This window comes from Salminus brasiliensis, chromosome 1, assembly GCF_030463535.1.
Source record: "Salminus brasiliensis chromosome 1, fSalBra1.hap2, whole genome shotgun sequence".
NCBI classification, from domain to species: domain Eukaryota; kingdom Metazoa; phylum Chordata; class Actinopteri; order Characiformes; family Bryconidae; genus Salminus; species Salminus brasiliensis.
The window spans coordinates 96303543-96319918 of record NC_132878.1 but is presented as its reverse complement, the minus strand read 5'-3'; the positions used below and the strand labels follow the sequence as shown (position 1 = coordinate 96319918).

Genomic DNA, 16376 nt, shown 5'->3' with positions numbered 1-16376 from the left:
TCCAGCCCAAAATTCTAGGATGTGCTAGCTAGCATTTTAACCTGTAATAAAGTTAATTAATCAGAATTAATCTCTGAATATTATTATGATTAATGTGAAACTTTTTAATAGATGAACACCACTAATACATATAAATATAAATAAATAAATATATATATTGACTGTCAAGTCTCTTACAGCAGTTTCTGAATTCTACAGCCACCCAGCCAGCACTAAATCTAGGGTCCCATACACACAAACACACACACACACACACACACACCTTCCAGTGCAGCTTTAAGCTCAGCCATGGCAACCGGACAGCAGCCCACCAACGACAAGCACACCGCCCCTCCCCCCCTACTGGCGGATCTGAGTTACTACACACTGAGTGTAACACAGCACACGCACTCACAGTTCACTCACCAGCACAGAGGCCTACCACCTTTTGGGAACTTGTGCAGGTGCATGGACGCCTCTTAGAGCTTCACTTCTACTGTATTATTGATCTACTGTGTTTTCCTTGCCCAGGGTTTGGTCACATGCCTCTCCCAACACTTCCACCACCATCGCCACTGCTTTGGTGTTGAGCTGCAGCTGCAGAAAAAAAGGCGAACGCTGGATACAACACTGCTCAACCCAACTCCAGCAAACTGAAAACACCCGACAGCAGCAGCGTCCAGCCAGAGCCGCATTCCTCATTCGCTCGGGTGAAATTTCCCTCCCGCAAACAGAAAGCGGCTCACAGATGAGTGTGAGAAAGGGCTGAGCGCAAGTAGCCTGCACTAGACTTGCACTAGAGGGCGCTAGCAGGCAAACACATGGATTTGATACTGGGTTTACAGTTTTGTCATATGTCCATATATGAGAGAATCAGCTGTGCTTCTCAGCCCTCCTTTCAGGACTTGTACTGCTCAAGAAGCTGAAAACGGGAAGAGAAGATCCTTACGGACTCCTCGAACCCTGGTCACGACCTCTTCCAGCTGCTCCCGTCTGGCAGACGCTACAGAACTATGTCCAATAAGACTGCCAGACACAGGAACAGCTTTTACCCTCACGCCATCACCATCCTCAACAGCTGATCACCATCATCAGCTACAGGCCACAGATCTTACTGATACACTATTATTATCACTCTTATCCTACAGTTGCTGCATTACTGCACCATTATTATTCATCTCACATGACTCTTATAGTCGGAGACCAGTGTGAGATAAGGTCATAAGGTCAAACTTTCCGAGGCTGATCACACACTAAGCTGTATTACTCAGTAACTACAGGGGCTTCTGTACAAACTGATGAGGCTGTTCTCTGGCTTTTTAATTCTATTTATTTATTTAATGGGATTTTCCTCAAATTTTTCTCCCCAATTTGGGCCGCCAATAACCCAACCCATCCGTACTCTCCCCCCCCCCAGCGCATGCAATGCCGCCGACACTGAGGGTGGACGAATACGCGCCCCCCTTCGACGCATGTGCCCAGTCAAGCCGCTCATTTTTCGAACCGACGCGCCAACCAACCAACGCGCCTGGAGGGAAGCGCCGCATACCCGGCTCCGACGCAGCAGCCCAGTAACGACCAGCATCGTAGCGAAGCGATGTGTTGGGAGAGAGCGCCATCTACCCATCCTGGAGAGAGCAAGGCCGATTGTGCTCTCTCTGGGCCTCGGCTGCCGATGGCTAGCAGCATGACTGGGATTCGAACCAGCGACCCTCTGATCGTAATGACAGCCCTAGAACATTTTTTTTAAATGAACCCATGCCAAGCAGGTAGACCTTCAGATAAAGACCTCTGACGGGTTCCACCTTTTTACAGTGCAGTTCCGAAGATTTTCAGAGGATGGTTCTTTAAAACCTCTGACACTCCATGGATCTGCTGGTGGTTTCAGGACTTCCAGGATTTTCCAGAAGCCAGGAGCCCTTCAGGAGCTGTGAACTGAATGCCCCTGTAAACTGAGGCCCTGCTGATTTATTCAGGTTACTGCGATTCACTCAGTCGACTCTCAGCTCCCAACAATTCAACCCCCACTGACCTGCAGACAGGAGCGCTGATGAACTGCCACACTGCATCACACTCACTCACTCACTTACATACACACACACACAGTGAGGCGCAGTAAGCAGCGTGGGAATGGTGCAGAGGGTTCAGTGTATAACAGAAGGAGGCAGAAGGTAGATACTGGACAACAGAGGTTTCCTGACCTGATGTTGCCTCTTTGAAAATGTCTGAGCTGTTAAATGAGAGGCTTAGAGCTGAATATCTTCTCTTAGGATGAGCATCGAGCGGTAGGCATCATCTCAAACTACACCACAGGAGGAAACACACAGCTAACAGTACAGTGTGGGTGTGTGCTGTTTCAGGATAGATCTGTTACAGGATCAGACCGGATTCATCCTTTATTCTCTCCGAGAGTGAATCCAAACCCATTCCCATTCATACTAATTCATATCTATATACCCAATACCCTTTAATAACCATCCATAACCATAACCACACCATATCTGTTTATATACCCCTTCACACTCATTAATACCCATCTATATCAATACCCCTTCACATCCATCAATAACCATATATATATATATATAACCCCTAAATACCCATCAATAACAATACCAATCTATATCCATTTCCTTAATCTTCCATAACCATACCCATCCATTTGCATACCTATAACCTTCCATACCTATACTCATTAATAAACATACCTATAACCTTCCATCCATAAACATACCTATAACCTTCTATAAGTATACAAATACCCATCCATACACATACCTATTACCTTCCATACCTATACCAATTCCTACGTATACCCCTAATCTTCCATACCTATACCCATCAATGCGCATACCTATAACTTTCCATAAGCATACTAATACTCATCCATAATCATACTAATACTCATCCATAATCATACTAATACTCATCCATAATCATACTAATACTCATCCATAATCATGCCCATACTCATCTGTATGCATATCCATATCCTTACATAAGCATAGATGGAAGGGTATGGAAGATTAGGGATCTTCCATACTATTCCATATGCATACCTATACCTATAACCTTCCAAAAGCATACTAATACCCAATCATACCTATACCTATAACCTTCCAAAAGCATACTAATACCCAATCATACCTATACCTATAATCTTCCAAAAGCATACTAATACCCAATCATACCTATACCTATAACCTTCCAAAAGCATACTAATACCCAATCATACCTATACCTATAATCTTCCATAAGCATACTAATACCCAATCATACCTATACCTATAATCTTCCATAAGCATACTAATACCCAATCATACCTATACCTATAATCTTCCATAAGCATACTAATACCCAATCATACCTATACCTATAATCTTCCATAAGCATACTAATACCCAATCATACCTATACCTATAATCTTCCATAAGCATACTAATACCCAATCATACCTATACCTATAATCTTCCATAAGCATACTAATACCCAATCATACCTATACCTATAATCTTCCATAAGCATACTAATACCCAATCATACGCATACCCATACCATCCATAATCATACCCATATCCTTACGTAAGCATACCCCTAATCTTCCATACCCATCCATATGCATACCTATAACTTTCACCTTCCATAAGCATACCCATACCATAAGCTTTACTCCTTACCTTCCATATCCATACCCTTACATACTTATAGCCCTCCATAACTAAAACTATAACCTCTATAACTGAACTATATTCATATATATCCCTACATATCACTTGTGATACCATTACCTCTCCATACTTCCTTCATATCAAGCCTTTTTAGCCTTTTAGAACTGAAACCCTTCATCACAGCACAGATGTGCTCCAGACCATCCTCCAACCACCTCCAGTCCGGTGTGTATTTGTCCCACAGCCACATGATACAGCCTGCTCTTCTCACACCTACATTCACATGTCTTAAGGCCACACAGTGAGGAGACCGGTCAGTGAGGGGAGAGAAGCTAGCGGATAAAAACACCGGCCACCCCGGGGGCCGCACTCCGCCGGCCAAAGCACACAGCCTGCTGTCAGACACAGAAGACATAGAGTGCAGAATAATAATAATAATAATAATATTTCATATCTATTCTGATGCTGTAATGTCTAGAGCAGGACATTCAAACGTCTCCTGGATTCCCCACTCACTAATCAGAACCAGCTTCACTCTAGCAGAGAAAACATTACAGGAATAGTTTAGCTCAGGCTAATGTAGCTAACAAGTAATGGAAATCTATGTACTCCATTTAGCATGTTGCTAACTGCATGCCTAAATCATCACACACACTTCCGTTTTGTAAAAACGAAGCCAAAACTGTCCACCATGTTGTCAAATTCGCAACCAGAGTCTGCCAAGTACAGACCAGAGGCGGAGCCAGACTCGCCTACTCATTTGGCAGCCCCGCCCCTTCTCCCAGACCGAGCCTCAGTGTCTCACACCGTCTTCATTGAGCTTCCAGCGTAGAAGCAGAGTGGACGCCCCAACAGTAAAAGTGCAGCTCATGGAAGGTCCTCTACCACTCAGCTAATGACCAGAGAGGGCGCCATGCAGGTTCTGCAGACGACCGGGCTCTTCCAGGTGAGGCTGTCAATCAGTCCATTCCTAAGTGTAGCCCCACCTTCTTACGATAGAGCAGAGGTTAAAGGGTTAAAATCTGATATCTGGGGGAAATTTTAAAAAATGGGCCGAGATCAGCACAGGAAGAACTAACTGCTGGAATTTGGAGACACTGGAGATGGAAGGACGGTTTAGAGGAGAACAATGAGATGGAGAATGGGTGGAGTTTTGTCACTGAAACATCTGGGGACGGGCGGAGCTACACGTCATACAGCAACCAGCCACTAGAAGCTCTAGACCTGTGGTGGCTTCACTTTTGAGAGACGTTGTGCTGTCCATGTTTTCTACAGCCTTATGTAAAAATTTATATTTTTGCTCTTGGGCTCCCCCTACAGTTGTTGAGAGTAATTCACTTTCACTTCACTCCAGTAAATACAAATCGGCTGTACACGGCTGTACACGTGCATTCCTGGACAAGCTGAGAGCTGCGGAAGCTTAATCTGCAGGTAGAGCAGCATGTGGACTGAGGCGGTAGAGTAATACTACAGGATTTTACACTAACACCTGCAGTCTATCGGCTCTGTGAGAGACAGCTGGATGGAGGACCCTCTGGTGAACTCATGCAGCAGTGTATCTGTATCTGCTCACCCTTTGGGATCCAGAAGGTCGCGCACTTTCTCGTTGTAAATCTCCATGTAGGAAACTTCCACCTTAAAGGTGTGCGTTTCGTTGCCCTCGCGGCCGACCCGCTCGAACAGGGAGCAGCACAGGCGCGGGATTAAACCAGGCTGATCCACGCTGCCCATCATTGAGTATGATTTTCCAGAACCTGCAGGAAACACAAAAGTTTATATTTTATCAGTAAAAATTCAGTAATTTAGCACACAAGGTGCATTACACCTTGTAATGGATTTGGGAGTATCGCTATGGTAACAAGCTTTTAATCAAAGAAAATATATGAATATTCATGCATTTTTTCATAAATATGGATGGAAATTGATATGAATGACGATATGGATGGGAATGGGTGGTATGGATAGGAATGGGTATGGATAGGAATGGTATGGATGGAAATGGGCATGGGTGGGAATGGGTATGGGTGGGAATGGGCATGGGTGGTATGGATGGGAATGGATAGGAATGGGTATGGATGGTAATGGGTATGGGTGGTATGGATGGGAATGGGTATGGATGGGAATGGGTATGGGTGGTATGGATGGGAATGGGTATGGGTGGTATGGATGGAATGGGTATGGGTGGTATGGATGGGAATGGGTATGGGTGGTATGGATGGAATGGGTATGGGTGGTATGGATGGAATGGGTATGGGTGGTATGGATGGGAATGGGTATGGATGGGAATGGGTATGGGTGGTATGGATGGGAATGGGTATGGGTGGTATGGATGGGAATGGGTATGGATGTGAATGGGTATGGGTGGTATGGATGGGAATGGGTATGGGTGGTATGGATGGAATGGGTATGGGTGGTATGGATGGAAATGGGTATGGATGGGAATGGATAGGAATGGGTATGGATGGAAATGAGTATGAATGAAAATGGGTATGGATGGGTATGGATAGGAATGTGTATGGATAGGAATGGATAGGAACGGGTATGGATGAAAATGGGTATGGATGGGAATGGATATGGATAGGAATGGATATGGATGTGTATGAGTGTTATGAATGGAAATGGGTATGGATAGGAATGGGTATGGATGGAAATGGGTATGGATGGGAATGGGTATGGATGGGAATGGATATGGATGGGAATGGATATGGATGTGTATGAGTGGTATGAATGGAAATATGAATGGGTGGAAATGGATATGGATGGGTGTTTCACAAACCCATCAAACATGCCAACGTTTACAGACTGCAGGCTTTAGCAGCTACCTCAGGGGGGCGCTAGACGACACCAGGTGAACTTATAAAGAATCAGTGACGTCCTTTAAGCAACAGAGAAGTGAGTCTGAACGCTGGAAAGCAAAACAGCCTGAACTAATTTATAAAAATCCTTATTATTATGAAAAGACTCCAAACTTTTAAACAATAGTGATTGTCCTACATAGCCGGAATGCTTCTGTCCACAGTCTGAAGGTCAGCTGTTCGTGACTCCGTGGGAACCGGTCAGCAGTGTGTGTTATTCTGTAAGAGGTGTGACTAGGTGGGTGGTGGTACAGGACAGGAAATGGGAGGGTGAAGGAGTCGGTCTGGTCTGTGTGTGTGTGTGTGTGTGTGTATGTGTGTGTGGTAGATTCAGCTAAGCGATTCAGCAGAGCAATAGGAAGCACAGCAGTTTCCTGTACGTCTACCTGCCAGGAGAGATTACGAGAGCAGCAGATGCTACTAAACTTCAGCACTGCTTTCATATAAACGCCACATCTCTCTCAGTCAGACAGGCCATGTTCAGAGCCTGACGTCTGGCTTCCCTTCAGTTCTGCACTGGAGCTCCGAGGCGAATGTAGCTAATGAGTAACATAAGCTTACAGTCACGGCCTTGTAAAACACCTCGTATCTTTTATATCATTTCATTTCCTGATGAACGGACCAATAGAAATTCTCCAAAATGACTTAATTATTATTATTTTCTTTCATTGAAATCCAGTGGTTTCCTCTTCCTGTAAAGTCTGTGGAAGGTATTTGTGTGATTGTGGTGGTCTGTTATCTACACAAAGGAACACTGACACTGACACGACTACTGACAGCATTCAGACTTCAAGAGACTCTACAGGGGATGGGAATGGATTTGAATGGGAATGAATATGGATTGGATAAGGATGGGCATGGGGATAAACGGGTTTACTCTATATGGGAATGGATACCATTGAGGATGAATGGGAATGATATAGATGGGTATGGGTAGGGATGGATATGGATGGGTATGGATAGGGATGGATATAGTTGGGTATGTATAGGGATGGATGTGGATGGGTATATGAATGAATGAGCATTATATGGATGGGTCTGGGATTAATGTTAATGATATGGATGGTGTGGATATAGATGGGTATATGGATGAATGGAAATGGCATGGATGGGTATGGATAGTAATGGATGTGCATGGGTTTGGGGATAAATGGGAATGCTATGGATGGGTATGGATAGGAATGGATGTGGATGGGTATATGGATTAATGGGTATGGATAGGAATGAATGTGGATGGGTATGGATAGGGATGGATGTGGGTGGGTATGGATAGGGATGGATATGGATGGTTATATGAATGAATGGGAATGCTATGGATGGGTATGGATAGGGATGGATGTGGATGGGCATAGATAGGGATGGATATGGATGGGTATGGATAGGGATGGATGTGGATATGAATGAATGGGCATCATATGGATGGATATGGATGCAGTGGGTGCAACTTAAAGAAGATGAACACATTCTCAGATCGGGCTACGGGCTCAGGTCGGCCCCTCAGACTGAAGGTTCTTCTCATTATCTGAAGCTGTGCTGAACCTGAGAGATGGTTAGTCAGGCTTACTGTTGTGCAAATGCAATAATTGCAGGACAGGAGATGAACTGCTCTGCTGGAGACTCCTGTGGAGATGTCTGGATGTCTGTGTAATGTAGCTGTCTGTTATTCTGTTTGTTGTGAGGATCTGAGACTGAGGCTGGCTGTGCCGAGTGGTAAAGACTTCTATAAGTCTATAATTACAGCGTTATAAGCGCTACAGTCGCACAGACCACACAGAGGGAAAGTGATTGTTGAGGATGAGGTGTGCTCACACTTCCACTGCACAGGTTTACATGCAGAGAGAGTGCTTGTCCATCTGCTGCTGTACCTGTTTGTCCGTAGGCAAAAATGCAGGCGTTGTATCCTTGAAAAGCATTTTCGAGGATTCCCTCACCAAGGCACTTAAACACGACTTCCTGACCTACAAAACAACACACACACACACACACACACACACATACAGTGAGGAACACACATGAAACCCCAAAACATGCTGTAATTTAATTTGATACATTTTTATTAAATATAATTTCCCTCCCCATCTTTAGACAGCCAATTACCAATAACTGTGTGTGTGTGTTAGCATTAGCGTTAGCCTCCACTCGGTTCTGAACGGGTTCTTCAATACTGGTTTATGAACAGAGAAAGGCGAGTGAGCGGTTCTGCGGTTCTCCCGCTGGTAAAACAGAGCGTTTCAGTGAGAGTTTTATAAAGGGTCAGATATTATGGTCTGTTTTCAGGTTCCACTGTAAAATAGCTCCACACTGCAGAACCTCAACTCCTTTATTTACCTTCTGAGAACGTCCACACTGCTGCTGCTGCTGGCTAGGGGTAGTGTTCATTAAGGCGCCTTGAGGACACCAGATGGCGCTCTGAACACCGTGGTTAAAGCAAAGATTCTGAACTGGATCGGGATTAAAATAGCCAATACCCGATCCATTAAAATATGCCTGGATAGGCCCTCGATCCTGATCTCCCTAAAATACCCTATTTTTGCTGTTTATTTGGCTTGCTGGTGCTTTGTGTTCTACACTAAATATTACTTACCAATATCAATATCAATATAATATGAAAAGTATTGCAATAAAACATTTACATAATTATAAACACTATTATACATAATGCAATAATATAACAAAATTATATATAAGTTAATTATATAACAATCTTAATTTTAACAATTATAATCAATATTAAATATAAAGAAAGTATATTTAATGTAAAAGTAACTATAATCAATATTATATTTAATGTAATTATAAACAATATTATATTTAACATTATTATAAACAATATAATATTTAACGTAATTTTATACCAGTAGTATATTTCACGTAATTATAATCAATAATATATTTAACGTAATTATAAACAATATTACATTTAATGTCATTATAAACAATATTATATATAAAGTAAGTATAAGCAATATTATATATAAAGTATATGTAATGTAATTATAACCAATATTATATTTAACATAATTATCAACAATATTCTATATAAAGTATATTTAATGTAATTATATAACATTATTTATAAAGTAAGTTTATTTAACATAATTATAACCAATATTATATTTAATGTAATTATAAACAATATTTAATGTAATTATAAACAATATTAAACACTTTATATATAATATTGTTTATAATTGCGTTTAATATAATATTGCTTATAATGACATTAAAAACAATATTGTTTATAATTATGTTAAATATACTTACTTTATATAATATTGGTTATAATTATATAAATTTATAAATACAAACATATATAAATATTATATTTAACATAATTATAAACGTATTAAAATACTGAAGTCTTAATAATAAGCTCTTTTAGAATCAGATTAGGCAGAATGAACAAATCAGGAACTGAGAGTCTAAATCTGAGGTCTGCTCTCTGAGTAACGGGAGGAAGAATCAGACAGCTGTGAGGAGCTAAATGCAGACACACCCCAGGCACTTCACTCACTCACACACACACACACTCACACACACACACACATCCATGTAAACGGCTGGTTGTAAAACAGTGAAACATCTGTGCAGATTTGAGAAACACATAATTGTGCAATGAGCAGTTCACCGTCCAACCTCCTCGTCCACCAGCAAACACTCGAGACCTGCTAAAGCCCTCAGAGATCAGCTAACACCAGCTAATCACACCACTGACCACTGACCAGTCCAACACACTCCCAGTTCATTCACTCAGGTAAAGCGTCAATCACACTGATGCGGGGCCAGCGTCCTTCTACAGCGCTTCTATCTTCTGCTATACCATACCTTCTACTGGTGGCTCCAGTTGGCCGCTCACTGGGGGTCTCTGATCCTTCATGTCTTACGTCATTTATTTTTTTTCGGTCTTTTACTAATTACTGATTATGTGAAGCTGCTTTGTGACGACAACAGTTGTAAACAGTTGTGAACAGTGAACAGACTGAGGGGGCGGAGCTACAGCTCAGTATGGATTGTTGACCCTGTTTACAGTGTTTACACTGTGACTGATTGCAGTTATTATGGAGAAAAGGGTGTGAATCAGACCCTTTCCCCAAACTAACAGCGATGGGGCAGTGACGGCTCAGCGGTTAGAGCACCAGGCTGTCGATGACAGGGTTGTGGGTTCGATACCCGGGCTCGGCAAGCTGCCCCTGTCCCCATGCGCCACAGCAGTAGCTGCCCACCGCTCCGGGCATGTGTGCTCACTCCCTGGTGTGTGTCAATATGGGTGTGTGTGTGTGTTCACTGCTGCTGCTGTTGTTGTGGGAAGTTATGGCGTCTCTGTTTAGTAAACCGTGAAGCCCGGCAACACAGATTTAGGGCTTCACATACCCCACTATTCAAATCCAATACAAGAAGTAATTATCAGATGGGTGCTTCCTCGCCTCCCACAGAGGTGAGAGCGCAGCTGTGTGTAAGTGTGTGTGTCGGGACATGCTGCGGAGTGACTCACCTGCGTATTTCGGGACGTTGGCCTCATCCATAGACCAGAAACAGTGGTCAAAGGCAAACACCTGCAGAAAGAGAAAGGCAGAGAGAGAGAGGAATGTGAAGGCGAGGCGTGCTCAGGCGTGTCTCGGCTAACGTTCAGCTAACCTCTTGTTAGCATCGCGTCAGCGCTGGGCTCGGGCAGCGAGACGGCCACACAATAAGAGATTAACCGCACTGTGTGAGGGCTGCGTGATGCTGCCTGCCCTGAGTCCAGAGAGCGAGAGGATTCGAGAGTCACCCCTGGTAACGTCTGGGATGTATCAGTAACCGCAAAGTTGTCCGAAAGTTTGCGGACACCCCTTTCTAATGAGTGCATTCAGCTGCTTTAAGCTGCACCCATTCACGCACAGCTTGTCTAGCCCCTGTAGAGAAGGACTGCCAATATAATAGGACCCTCTAAAGCAGATTTTGGCACCGTGCCTAATGCCAGGCATGGGCTATAGAGGGGTGTGAAGCCCGCCCCCCCCCCCCCCAGAATTGAGGAGCTGTGGAGCAGTGGAGGAACTTGTGTTCTCTGGAGTGATGGATGGTGGAGCTCCATCCAGTACTTTTGGGAAGTTGGGGAATAAAGAGGCTGGGTGGTGAACGCTCTTGTTGCTGCATACAATCAAATCCTCACAGCAACGCTTTTCCTCCACAATCCAGTAGAAAGCCTTCTTTTTTCCTGGACAGTCGAGACAGTTACTCCAACAACTCCAATTAAACCCCCTTCATTTTTATAAGAAACAGTGAAAGAGCAGGTGTCCCAATACTTTTGTCCATACACTGCATTTGCAAGCCACTGTATTAGCGCCATCACAGTGAGCTAGCTACCAGCACTGCTTCTGATCAGTGTACACTAGAGAACTCAAGCATGAAGTGTGGGCCACCAGGAAAGGACACGCTGTATCCGTGCATTTCTGGACAAGCTGAGAGCTGCAGAAGCTTGATATGAAGGTGGAGAAGCATGTGGCTAAGGCGTTACACAGCAGCTCTGGAGAGAGGTACTCCTCCTGCAGCTCCACCACCAGAGGTCCATAGTGCAGTAGCAGCAACGTTCCGGCCCGAAGTGGGAATGACGGAAAGGCCGGTACCCTCAGGCCCTCTCGGGACGGCGCCGGTGATTGCACACATAAATCTCAGAAAGGCCACATTAATTCCTGCTTTTGGCGGCGCCGGTTTCCAGAGCAACAGGCTGGACGGAGGCCTCGTCCGGCAGGCTCGGAGCAGCCGGGCGAGAAAGGGTACAGACAGACACAGTACAGCTGCTCTAACGGGCATCTTAAAGGGACCCTCACTATGTTTGCGTGGGTACTAAGGTAAAGCTGCACGTATCTGTGTCCTCCGCATCTGACCCATCTGTGGTAGTGAACACACACACACTAGTGAACTAGGGGCAGTGAACATACACACACACACCCAGAGCGGTGGGCAGTCAACTCCAGCCCCCAGGGAGCAGAGAGAGGGTGAAGGGCCTTGCTCAAGGGCCCAACGGTGGCAACTTGCCGAGCCCAGTAAAGCTGATGGATGCCAGTGTTTCTGGGTGCTCCCATGTCTGTGCTACCTTCTGGCTCGAGTTTTTTAGTTAGGCTGTTATAGCCAGATCTGGACACAGGGAATTGCAGTATCCCAAAATGCTGGAGCTGTCGTCCCATCATTTGCACGCGACCACTCAGGTTTGTGGACGGTGGAGCAGATGGAAGGCAGGTGTTTTAGGGTGATCCCGTGTCTGTGTTACCTTCTGGCTCTCTCCTTTAGTTAGGTTGTTATAGTCAAACCTGCCAGAGTCGTCAGACACACTCTGATACTGCTCAACATTCTCTGTCTCCATAAATCCAATCATCAATGACCATCGGGGTGTCTTGCTACCCACCTCAGACCAGTTGACCACCCTCCATTACGGACTATGCTGAAGTTTACATGGACTGTGATTATTAGGGCCCAATAGGCGAGTTGTCAATGCACAGCTTGATTTAGGGGGTGTGTCGGTGTGTCTTTGCTATGGTAACGACGGGAAAAGTACGCCTTGCTCGGCTTGAAACTCTCAAAAGTCGTGTATTGTGTTTCTTGATTAATCATGGATGGTTTTTTTTTGGCATACTGTACAGTAATAAACCAATCATCATGTCTCTCGACGCTCCCTTTAAGAGCCAGGTGCGGTCAGACTGACCTTGGCGGGTTGCTATTTCAGTGGTGTAAAGCATGGGGGGGCTACGAGCGTCGGGCTACACGCGCTTGTGTTGACAATTCACTGCCAAGATAGCAACGAACGTCTGACTGTTGATGAACATCTGTCTAGACTGTTTTTTTATTCACCGGAGCTCCTCCTGTGTTTTCCGCTGCCGAGATACACAGCAATACTCCAGAAACTGACCTGAACACCCCTCATTTCGAGCGAGACCACCGCGCCCATCAGTGTAGAGGTATTCACAAGCAGTGCTGCTGATTAAACAACGCAGGAGGAAATGGGAGTGAAAAGGGATTGCTGGCGGGGTGGAAGACATTAATATATATATAATATGATAATAATACATAATTTTTACAACAGAGTTCATTGGTATTAAAGTGACTTTATACCATTTATTAATAAACTATACGTAGCTCTGACCAGAGGAGGATGGACAAGGTCCTGCTAGGGGGAGTTGTCCCTGTGATCTGTCCACATCACTTGGAGTCAACCTTCAATTTCAATAAAGTGGCGGGAGCCCCTTAATCGTGGAAGTGTTAGGTGCAGTGATTTGTGAGCCCTGGCTCTCTCTCTCTCTCTCTCTCTCTCTCTCTCTCTCTTTTCTCGAGTGAAAGGCCGAGTTAACCCTTCACATTCCTGCCTGTGTTTAATGAACAGCATGTTCACAGCTGAGTGGAGGCACTTCCGCCGGGCAGCGCCGGCCTTTTCAGTCCAGTGGGCGTTCCGCCTCGACTCCCACCGTACCGGGGACCGCACTCCAGGGGTGCTCGACGGGCTGGGGCTGGAATTATTGTCATTTTGACAGCCATTGTGGCGAGTGTGTCAAAGGAAGTGAGGAGACTCACTCTGCCTCTGCGGCAGTTTCCCTAAAATTCGATAAAAAAAATTATATATATATTATATTAATATATTAATTAGTGCTGTCAAGCTAATTAATGCATCTAAATGAATCACATTCTTTACAAAAAATGTACAAGTCAAATGAATTCTGCAGGAGAGGAAATCAGTGATTGAATAACTGGTGTAGACTGCTGGTACTGGGCTCCTGCTGTGCTACGCTATCGGTAAAACCTCGACTAGCCCTCGGCTCTCCGGTCTACAGCCCATAGCAATCCATTTTGGGTTTGTAAGTCGGTCACTGGTAGTCTTACCTGGTCTTCGTGTAAAAAGGCCTGATCCAGTGTGGCCTGACGAGGTTGGCTGCTAGCTGTAGCATCAATTAAGAGTATATGCTGGCCTGAACCACCATATACTCTTAATATACACGTCCCCGCTGGGACACGCCCTGAGTGGTGCAACACCAGAAGCTGCAGCGTTTATTAGGGGAAACGTCCAAACCGGGACTGAACCCAGCGACTATCTGCTGCAGTTAAGGGCAGCTGGACTCGACAGCGACCTGTCAACATTACCAAAGAACCGACGCCCCATGGACAGCGATGTGTAGATGCCAGGAGCGTCCAGCTAACTGAGGCTCAAATCAAATCAAATACCCCCTGTTTAGGAGGGGTCTCCACTGTTTTCAGGCTGGTTCAGTGGACTGGCTCATCCAGGTTTGCTTGCTTTCCCTCCTACTTGAACTTAGCAAGTCGCTAAATCTGCAGCTACAGTGGGCTACAGAGTTTTCCCAACAGTTCCCAAAAGTACTGGGTGGAGCTCCACCACCATCCATCATTCCAGTGAACACAGTTCTTCCACTGCTCCACAGCTCCTCAATACTGGGGGGCTTCAAACCCCTCTACTAGCTCACACCTGGCATTAGGCAGCATGGTGATGTTTACCTGCTCCTGTAGAGAGTCCTATTGGGACTAGACAAGCTGAAGGCATTTACACATCTGTGTCGGTGCGACTTAAAAGGGGTGTCCACAAACTTTTGGCCAGCATGTAGTAAAGCGCTGTAGCTTTAGTCTGAGGTGATTCTGCACTCTCAGCTTTCTCAGGGCACGCTGCTCCTCTTTCAGCGATTTCCTAAAACAGAGAGATGTGTATTTTAGGAGCGATTGTTCCTCCTCCTGCTTCCTGGCGTGTGTGAGAAAGTGTTGGCGCTCAGAGATCTCGCCGAACACACACAAAGCCCACAATGTGTGAGGGGATGAGCACAGACAGTGGGCCAGTGTGTGTCTGTTCAAAGCTGCATTGTTGGAACGCACCCCCGACTCACTCACACACAGACACACACACACACACACACACACACACACACACACACAGACTGGCTCGCTCGGGCTTGGCAGACGAACTGGTCGCAGTGCGGCTTTCAGGGGTAGTGCTGAGCAAAGAAGAGCACGGATACAATCATTTCACCCTGTTTGTAGACATAGTCAGAGTCAGGTTAGCATACAGTTACACCATACAGCCACCAGCCAAAACATTAAAACCACCTCCCCAAGACCCCGACCTGAAAGTGGCCTATAGTATCCGGACACCTTTAGACATTAGCAGCGGATCCTTAAAGTCCTGTAAGTTGTGAGGTGGGCGGGGCCTCCGTAAGCATCAGCGAGCCTGAGCTGCCCGTCACCCTGTCTGTTGCTGATTCACCGGTTGTCCTTCCTTGGGACTTCCTTTGGTAGATAGGTACTGACCACTGCATACCCGGGAACACCTCACAAGACCTGCCTGATGTTTTGGAGATGTTCTGACCCAGTCGTCTATCTAGAACCTCACAGTTTGGTTTACTCGCTGCCTGATATGTAGATCCACCCCATGACAGATGAAGCCACTGGAGCCAGAGCATCAGTGCTATTCACTTCTCCTGGCAGTGGTTGTGTGATATTATAGCTATTGATAGTAGCGATTAGTAGCTATTGATTAACTGTATTGACAAACTATATACACTATATGGACAAAAGTATTGGGACACCCCTTTCAATCACTGAATTCAGGTGTCTGAGGTGTCTAATAGGAGACACCGCTGCACCAACAACAACAAGTCAGCTGGTGAAATTTAGACCTTCCCTCCTAGATCTTCCTCCATCAGCTGTGAGTGGTGTTATTATTGAACAGTGGAAGAGTTTAGGAGGAACAGCTCACAGAGAGCAGCTCAGTGTCCACCGAGTGTCTGTCAGACCACGTAAAGTTACAGAGCGGGGTCAGGGCCGAGTGCTGAGCTCAGAGCAGAGTGCAGAAAAGCCCCCAACTAACTCAGTAACTGCAGCAGAGCTCCAGACCTGCTGCTGCTGG

At 45.2% G+C, this 16376-nt stretch overlaps 1 protein-coding gene across 4 annotated transcripts in view; it reads right to left on the bottom strand.

Annotated features, from left to right (window-relative positions):
* The window catches only part of kif13a (kinesin family member 13A), a 92003-nt gene that overhangs the window by 44467 nt on the left and 31160 nt on the right, over positions 1–16376 (bottom strand). For all 4 annotated transcript variants that reach the window (XM_072692498.1, XM_072692500.1, XM_072692499.1 and 1 more), the window contains exons 4-6: positions 10995–11055; positions 8368–8460; positions 5221–5401 (exon numbers count right to left, since the gene is read on the bottom strand). In XM_072692498.1, coding sequence (XP_072548599.1) covers positions 5221–5401; positions 8368–8460; positions 10995–11055 — 335 coding nt within the window. The remainder of the gene's footprint in view (positions 1–5220; positions 5402–8367; positions 8461–10994; positions 11056–16376) is intronic.